At 42.0% G+C, this 9,933-nt stretch overlaps 1 protein-coding gene across 1 annotated transcript in view; it reads left to right on the forward strand.

The window, feature by feature from the left end:
* Window positions 1–3,297, forward strand: part of LOC106611510 (tenomodulin) — a 126,179-nt gene extending 122,882 nt beyond the window's left edge. Inside the window, exon 7 of the mRNA XM_014211790.2 lies at window positions 1,910–3,297. Within this exon, the coding sequence (XP_014067265.1) occupies window positions 1,910–2,119 (210 nt within the window). The 3' untranslated portion in view covers window positions 2,120–3,297. The remainder of the gene's footprint in view (window positions 1–1,909) is intronic.
* Window positions 3,298–9,933: the final 6,636 nt, after the last annotated feature.

Here is a 9,933-nt window from a genome sequence, read left to right on the forward strand (position 1 = left end):
TGTTTCCATAATAGATTGTTGCCTCGCAGCTGATGACTCTAAACTTGACTAAAATCATCAATCAGTAATTGCCCACCAGCCTTTGTCAGAGTCGTAAATCAAACACACCTTTTGCATATCATCCTTTTTTTCTTTTTGAGCTGTTAGTCCCCCATGTTAGGAGTATGCAATGTTAGTCCATTTATCATCTGTGACAGCAGTTGTGATGGCTGATTCGTGATTTGAATCCTACTTACTGCACTGTTTGTGTTGTGTATTTATTATGCTGGCTCCAAAAGTTATGGGAGCCTAAATGTAGCTTAACACCAGCCACAAACACTAGAGTCAACAACATCTGTGAAACCCTGGACCATTTAGTGCCCTATAAACTATTTCCTGTGACTAATACTGCTTTTCTAGGAAAGTAGCCAAACAACTTCCAGTCGGCACTGCCCATAGTTTACAGTAGAGGAGAATTTACGGTCAGAGCTATGTGTTCCTATGGGTCCCTGGCCTTTTCAAGACTGGGGTGAAACAATGACCTTGCATTGTTCCCCCTCTCAATGGATTTTTGTTACATTTTGTTTGTCTTCTGTCATGAAAGGCTGACTCATAAGGAAGGCATCAGGTAAAGTCCGAAGGGGGGGACAATTGGTCTCTTTCATCAAAGCTATTTAACCAGACAGTGCTGGATTGTCTCTGAAGTTTTAGTCAAATTCACTCACTACAGGAGATTGAAAACGTTGTCAAATGCATGTATCTGTGCAGCTCTGAGAGGGCTTTAAGTGGCACTTCTCTGAGTCCAATTCAGAATTGCCCTCGATCAAAGGCATGGCACTCAGCCCTAACTCCGTCTGGAGAGGGCACAGGCCTGGGGGACTGGCACAATGGAAAAAGCCAAGGGCCATTAATTCTACCCAATTTACCTTTCGTTTGGGTTTCATTTGGCCCTTATATTAATTCACACCCATTCGGCGCGAGCAAATAAAAGGATCCTTGTTAGTCGATCATTACTTGCCTAATTGCTTTAGGAATGTGCCATCCACTTAAAGTCAAGGTCAGGGGGAGGGCGCCCAAGATGAAGAGCCTCTCATTTGTAGGCTCTAATGGAGGGGTGGCGGCCATTTTGGCTCAGCTCGCATGGGTCACAGCAGGGGGAGTGGGAGGTCAGAGATGAAAAAAATACTGTACATTTCCCGGTAACCGGCAGTGTCAGTCACTTTGACTGAATATAACCCTGGGACAAAGGGGCCGAGGACTCTGGGATGTGAGATGGAGCTTGGTAAAGCTAAGAGTAATGCTACCACTGACATAACAGAAAGGTCAAGGGTATTATATCATGTTTTATGCTCCCGGATCGAGGCGGGCCCGCTTTCCAATGCTATCTTGATCCGTGGGTCACGGTCGAGCGTGGAACCATTTTGACCATTCATTTCCTTGGACATCCATTTTGATCTTTCTCTTCTGTTTAGTTGCTTCATAGCTTTTTTCTGACGAACGACCGAAGCGAGAACATCAAGTCACCCAATCAAATCCTCTGTCCTGACTGTCCCTGCTCTGGGAGTGCTGGTATTCATCGTGTGTGACCCTACTTTTGTGTTCTTCACAGGGAAAAGAAAAGGAGATTGATTTTGCTTGATAAATATTTAATTTAAAGTATAAGTGCAGACCTTACTGAACAGAAAATTCTAAAGCCAAAAGAAAGAGAAACATTTAGCACTTCATTTTCAAATAAGTAGCTACCACAGAAGAATAAACCTTGCCAGTGCGGTGTATGCATTCCACACTCCACCTATACTTCCAATTAAATGTTCTCAAGATCGCTGTGTGTCTTTCTCTCTCTCTGGCTCTCCTTTCTTTGCATCACCTGCCCTTTGAAGCACTTCATTTCTTTCCTTCCTTTCATTGACTTGCCACTTGTCCTTCACAGAGAGACATTGGAGTTGAGCTGGATAACCGTCTAGATGACCATGGCTACTGCTGCCAGCACTGTCGTCGTGGTTACCGCTATTGCCAGCGCTACTATGAGCCACTGGGGGGTTTTAACCCCTACCCATACTACTACCAAGGAGGACGTGTCATCTGTCAGATCATTATGCCCTGCAACTGGTGGATCGCCCGTATGCTCGGGAGGATATGATTGGATGGTCAAACTGGATTCACTATGTTTCAGCTCACATGATAGGCACATTCATTTTAGGCTGGATTTACACTACACTAGGCGTAGAGTCCCAGCAAGCACTTTGTGACTTCACCATGTACAACACAGACTTTGGTGCTTGCCAGAATTTGTAATAACTCTACACAAGCATCAGTTACGTTTTGCTAAGGCGAACGCTTGGTGGTGTGTAAACCCAGCCTAGGCCCACCCAAGGCACCAGGTGGGTGGAGTTCGCACATTTGAGACCATTCCATCAGTGCACTTTCAGCCCAACTGGTGCACTTGGTGAGGTAAAACGAATGCAACCCTTGCTACTCCCCAATCAGTATTCCAAAGCCTTTGTGATAGCAAAACATGTTATAGTACACAATTGTAATCCATCCTGTCTCAGAAATAAGCAAATTGACTGGCAGTCTTGTCTTAAGTCTAAATTGAGTTTTGGGAGCGTCTGGGCGACATCTCTAAAAGGCATTAGATCTCCCGAGCTGTTACATTGTGAATGTTTACCTAGCCATCAAATTCTGGTTTTGTGGCCTTGTTGTGTCTGTGCACTGAAGTGCAATTTTGCTTTCAACATATTTTCAATCAAAGTGCTACGTTTGGCTGTTTCTCTCATTGCTGCATTTCTTTCTCATTTAATTTTCTTCTTTATGTTTATTATAGGTGGCATGTAACCAACATTCTATTGCATGTGGAGCAGACCTGGGTTTAAATAGTATTAGATTTCTATCAAATACTTTGAGCGCTTAATTGAGCCTTCCTGGAGTGACAGATGGGGAATGGTTTGCACTTTCCGGACTATCCCAGTGGTGCACCATATAGTCTCAATCAAACACAGCTTAAGTATTTAACAAAAAAAATATATATATTTGAACCCAGGTCTGATTTGAAATATGATAACCAACAATGTATGTAGAACTGTAGCCTGTGTAGGCTGTAGCCTGCTCACTCTGTCAACCCTTTCTAGACTTTATCGGTTGAACAAAAATAACATGAGTCTTTTTTTTTGGGTGAATGATCTATTTTGACTATTGTTACCACAGTTAGCATGTTACCTTGAAATAGTGTTTATTGTATGGATGAGGTATACAAAAACATTGTTTTTACTATCAGAATGAGTCTACTAATTATAATAAAGCAATAGCTACACACATGTATATGCTGCATTCTTGTAATTTAACTTGATCATATTTATTTGATGTAAACTTCTTATTTTTGTTATTTTATGCAGCATTGTTTTAACTACAATGGCTGTAAATGACTGTAATAGTACCACAGTTCAATTACCATACAGTAATATAATCTTTGCTAATTTGCTCAAGCTCACGATAAGTATGCTCTGAACAGTGATTCTACCAGCATGGTTAGGCCTACAAGAATAAGAAAGAATTCATGGCTTGACATGCTTAAGTGATCAACAAGTACATACAATTAAAATGTATCTTGAAACTAAATTACATCTAATACCCACTCTTATCAAGATAAAGAACTGATTTTACATTCACAGTGAGTATGGTGATACGGCATCCATATTAGGACGTTTTATCTGGTGACTATTGGAGTTTCACCTGACAATTGAGGAACTTCCTAATATGGATGCCAAAGTAAGGTTTCAACTTGCTGAAATTCCAACATTGGTTGATAAAGGTCAAATACTATACATTCAAATGGTCCAGTGCTGCAATTCAAACATATCTTAACCTTTTGACGGTCAATCTATCACTTTCTGTATGTCCTGACTCCAAAATTGATTGATTGATTATGTCATATTCCACTTTACTTCATAAAGCATTATACACCCTGTTCATAATGCTCTATGGAAGTAGTTATAGATGTTTATGAGCAGTTATTAGCACCGATGTTATAATGTATTATAGAGGTAGTTCATAAAAAGTGTTACTGATATCCTCCTCAAAAATAAACCTAAGTAGATGCTCTTTTATCAAAACAATAAAAGACGTAAACATGCAAACTTAAAAAGACAGATGAGAAACGATAGAACCGGTTTCACTTTGATTCATGTTTTTTTGAAGTACATCCAATACCTTTCTTTGTACCCTCCCTTACATGAATGTTGCTTTAAACATAGGTTCTCTTGATTATACCTCTACATTTACAATGTTGAGAAGAAAGTAAAAAACCAATCAACCTCAAACTAATTATAGGTACAATCATCCCTTAGCCATGCAAAGATCAGCCATAAACTTGTCTCCTCTTCCCACACCTGCTCAAAGTCACAAAGTAGAATTCACCTGGGCTGTGTTCGTTAGGCACCAAAGGGAAGAAAACTGACTCAAACAGGGAGGGACTACCTGGACTTCTCCAATAAGAAACATTCATTTTGGTTTTACTGCAGAGTGCCCTGCTGAACATGACCATGGCCAGGTATGTGGAGTGGATTTCATCTCGATCTCATCTATGTTGAACGACAGATGTTATAAAAATTATTTTTAAACAATCTACCCACTGATCACTTAAACCTTATTCTTTACAGGTTAAATATTAGAAACTAGTGGAAATATGAAAAGTGCAAAACTCACCTTAGTTATGCTAATGTTTTAACAGGTGGAAGCAAAGAACTTGGAGTTCAAGCTGCAAACACATTGTATTTTCAAATCAGTTGACAAATCAGATAATTGCAAACATACTTCAAATGTGCTGACAGGCAGCTTCGCCATGCCCCAAGGTGGTTCTGAAAAGTGCACGAAATCTGTGTTGATACATATTTTGTTTCTCCCTATATTTTTCCCTTATCACGTCAAATGCTGCTGTGTTTACTGAAGCTGACACAATCACTATATTCTAGCAGCAGACACGCCAAATGACTAAGAGAGAAGGGAAAGGAGAGGGGGAGAGAGAGAGGAAGAGCTGTAGAGGGAGACTGACAGAGAGACAGAGCGAGTCAAACAGAGAGAGGATGGCCTGACTGTATATAATGCTTAGGTTATCTGAGCACTAGCATTTTATTTTTTCCCCTTTTTCGTGATATCCAATTGGTAGTTAGTCTTGTCCCATCACTGAAACTCCCGTACGGACTCATTAGAGACGGAGGTCAAGAGCCATGCGTCCTCTGAAACATGACCCTACCAAGCCGCACAGCTTCTTGACACGATGCTCGCTTAAGCCGGAAAGCCAGCCACACCAATGTGTCGGAGGAAACAACATACAACTGGTCAGCGTGCATGCGCCCGGCCCGCAACAAGGAGTCACTAGAGCACGATGGGACAAGGACATCGCGGCCGGCCAAACCCTCCTCTAACCCGGACGATGCTGGGCCAATTGTGCACCGCCTCATGGGTCTTCCGGTGACGGCCGGCTGTGACACAGCCCGGATTCGAACCCGGGTCTGTAGTGATACCTCAAGCACTATGATGCAGTGCCATAGATTGCTGCGGCACTCGAGAGGCCCCTGAGCACTAGTATTATTATTGTATGTTTGATAACCAGCGTTTATCATGCATTGTCAATCCAACAAGATTTCCCAGGAGATTCAGAGCTTGGCTATTGTGCGGTTGTGAGAGTATATTGCCCATGGGAGCCTGGAGAGACATTTTGAATTGGCCGCCTCACCCAGACGGTGGAAGGTGATACAGATAGTACAGCGATAGTGTTACCAAGAACGTTCCACGCCTACTTGGGTGTCTTGGCCAATGAGTAAAGAAGACCATGAAAGTCAATCTGTATTATTCACCTCACAATTAATCTTACTGTTGTTCTCCCCTCATAAATTAGGATTTCTGAAGGTTAACAAGACAGGTGAAGGTTGTTCTATTAGACGATAATTTGGTACAATTGCCCCAACTAATAATGAGTGTATCAATGTGAATTTGGTCCATAACTGTCAAATTGGCCAAGAATATCTTGCTATGAGAGAAATGCATTCTGATTAATACCTGATTCGCGAGTGATTATGGAAGAAATAAACATTTTGAGAAGAGAGACCTTAGGCAAACGTTGTTCGGCTGTTGAAATCCATATGAAATGTGAATTTTCGAATTTGTGAGTAGGTGTATCATTACTCAACAGATACCCACTCCAAATGACTACAAGCTACACATTAAAATCTGTATCTATGACTTCGCTCATACTGTAGTAAACATCAGAATCGGTAGTTTCAAAGGCAAACCCTCATGCCCATGGTCCTCATGCAAATTATTCAGCATCTAGGAGAAAATCCCTGTAAGCTTGTTTAGCATTGTGAGCAGAGCAGGCATACAAAAGAGAAACAGTGCTCTAGGACCCATGCAACCAATAAATCAGTCCACTAGGTTAACAGTGTTGAGAGGGATTTGCTTCGCCTGACTGGCCCAAAGATTAGTAACAGGTACTGTAGCCCACTAACCCACACTTGTGAATTCTTTCCTTTTGTTATCTCAGAGCTAAATTCAGTCCTTTTGCTACCTCAAAGCTGTTTATTTTGGTTTCAAGCATTACTTGTCCATTAATTTAGTTGTGCTGGGTTGTTCTTGGGGATATTGATTGTAAACTAAAAGGCTATGCGGACATAATGAGAGAGGGGGAGAGCCGTATTTGGCTTGTCAGGTGGATAGTGTTTCAGATGTATTGCTAGTGCCATCTTGTGGTGTCATGAGAGAATGGCCATTTTAAGACATTACCAGTGTTGCTTTTATGTTATGTCTACCTATAGGGGCCCTATGCTTTCACTTGTCATCTTGAGTACATAAATGCCTTTCTTTGCCCTTTTCTATCTCAAACTTTAAAGCATCAGTGAAATTCAAACAACAGGACATATGAACGTCTATGGCCACTGTGCTCTTTCATGTATTCAGAGCCCAGTGGTCCCTCAGATGGCTATCAATATTACAGTCAACGTGGGTTGCTTGGCAGAGCACAGTGCATGGCAGTAGTACTACTAGGCCATGAGACAACAGACAACTGCTACTATGCTTGGGCTGTATTGTGAGGTCAGTGCGCATGGTCCATGATGCACTGACGGTCTGGTGTTTGAATAATCTCTCCGCCATGATTCCCAACACAGGCTGGAGGCTCTACCATGTCAGTTGTCATCCTTCAACAGCTCCCCACTCCACTTGAGAGAGGCATGCGGAACGGCAGTGAACACTCACTAGCGCTAGCTAGCTCGTCTCACACTCACTGGCTGCAGGCGGAAGGATAAAATCCTTCTTTATATCCCAAAAAGTCAGTTTAGTTGGCGCCATCGATTTGAGTAATCCACTCGTTCAACATGCAGAGAAAGGAATCCAAAAATCTACTCCTAAACTTTGTTTCAACAAGTCAAAATACGTTTCTATTTACTCCTCAGATACCCTAAAATGTAATCAAACTATAGTATTTCTTACGGAAAGAAGTATGTTCAATAGGAAACCGATTTTAGCAGGTGCATTCTGTCTTCATCACACGCACATCCACAAATTTCCAAGACTGTCCCTCCACTAAAACTGTTATTTCTTACTCGTTTTGGAAATTACAAGCCTGAAACCTTGAACATAGACTTCTGATACCCTGTGGAAGCCATAGGAATTGCATCTTGGGAGCTAGAATTCAGTATGCCCCTATACTTTCCATTATAAGAGCATGGCCTCTCAAAAAAGATTACAATTACAGTTGGTTTTTCTTTGGATTTTCTCCTACCATATCTATTGTGTTATATTATCCTACATTAAGAGTTGATCTGAGCGTTCTGTCCAAACAACAGCAGTCAAGCACCCAAGCTAACTGGCTAATGTTGGCTAGCTTGCTAGCTACTTCCAGACACAAATGAGAGAACAGCTCACTCTGACCATTTTACTCACCCTAGCAGAGCTAGTTAGGCTGTTTTTATGTTATTCAGAGCGTTGGTGACTGCAACTATGCTACTGGCAACAATTTACACTTTTTTGCCAATGTTTACTGACAGCGGCCATATTCAATGGGTGTTGCGCATTCGTAAATGTGTCAGTTATTCTGTGCTCTGACACACTCAGATAAGAGTGCTCTGAAATCGGAGTAGATAGCCACGGTTGTCACAGTGACATTCTATTGAAATGGATACTTGCATAGGGGAGTATGTTGTTAAGACATGTAGCCAGCTAGCTAGCTAAACAATGAACCATAATCCCAACTCATGACGTTACTACCCTGCATGAATCTGCAGGTAGCTAACCAACCAGGTTCAATGTTAGCTAGCTAACATTAGGCTATAACTAGCAAAGCAAATGACTCTGAGATACGAATAATAAGATCATACATATAACGTTAGCTAGCGAGCCAGCCAGATATCATTAGCTAGCTAGCTAACAGTACACTTTAACTTGAAATGAAAATGACTTTCTGTCAAAATTAGAAACATGTAATATCTGAAAATGTAGCTAGCTAGACTATCTTACTCGTATACATCATGGATGGACACTTCTCCCTGTCATGGATGCCATGGTTGCCCTTAGTTTGAAGATATAATCCGGAATCAGGTGTTTTCTCCATCTCCTTAGGTATCATACTCTAATTCCACTGATTTCAAAACTCGGTCCTCCAGAAAGTGGAGAGCAACACTTATGCAGGTCTACTACAAAATACATATATATTTTTTATTCCTTGTTAGACAGGATTATGTCCGTAAACACACCCGCCAGCTGGTCTGCGCATGCTCTGAGGATGTGGCTAGGGATGTCATCTGGGCCGGCAACCTTGCAAGGGTTAACACGTTTAAATGTCTTAGTCACGTTGGCCACGGAGAAGGATAGCCCACAGTCCTTGGTAGCGGGTCGTGTCGGTGGCACTGTATTATCCTCAAAGCAGGCAAAGAAGGTGTTTAGTTTGTCTGGAAGCAAGACGTCAGTGTCCGTGACGTGGCTGATTTTCTTTTTGTAGTCCGTGATTGTCTGTAGACCCTGCCACATACGTATCATGTCTGAGCCGTTGAATTGCAACTCCACTTAGTCCCTATACTGACATTTCGCTTGTTTCATTGCCTTGGTTCGGGCTTTCAGTTTTGTGCGGATGCCGCCATCTATCCATGGTTTCTGGTTAGGGTAGGTTTTCATAGTCACAGTGTGTACAACATCTCCTATGCACTTCCTTATAAACTCGCTCACCGAATCAGAGTATAAATCTATATTATTCTCTGAGGCTACCCGGAACATCAAAACAATCTTGAAGCGTGGATTCCGATTGGTCAGACCAGCGTTGAAGGGTCCTTGTCACGGGTACATCCTGTTTGAGTTTCTGCCTATAGGAGGGGGAAGCAAAATGGAGTTGTGGTCAGATTTGCCGAACGGAGGGCGGGGGAGGGCCTTGTATGCATTGCGTAAGTTATAGTAGCAGTGATCCAGTGTTATGCCAGCCCGTGTACTACAATCAATATGCTGATAGAATTTAGGTAGCCTTGTTCTTAAATTTGCTTTGTTAAAATCCCCAGCTACAATAAATGCAGCCTCAGGATATATGGTTTCCAGTTTGCATAGAGTCCAGTGAAGTTCATTGAGGGCCGTCGTGGTTTCAGCTTGAGGGGGGATATACACGGCTGTGACAATAACCAACGAGAATTCTCTTGGGAGATAATACGGGCGGCATTTGATTGTGAGGAATTCTAGATCAGGTGAACAGAAGGACTTGAGTTCCTGTATATTGTTACAATTACACCATGAGTCGTTAATCATGAAACATACACCCCCACGCTTCTTCTTCCCGGAGGAAATGTTTATTCCTGTCGGCGCTGGACCAACAGCATTTCCCCAGAGAGCCATGTTTCTGTGAAACAGACTTTGCTGCAATCCCTGATGTCTCTGTGGAAAGCAACCTTTGCCCTAATTTCATCTACATTGTTATCTAGACAC

Source organism: Salmo salar, chromosome ssa09 (genome assembly GCF_905237065.1).
Source record: "Salmo salar chromosome ssa09, Ssal_v3.1, whole genome shotgun sequence".
NCBI classification, from domain to species: Eukaryota; Metazoa; Chordata; class Actinopteri; order Salmoniformes; family Salmonidae; genus Salmo; species Salmo salar.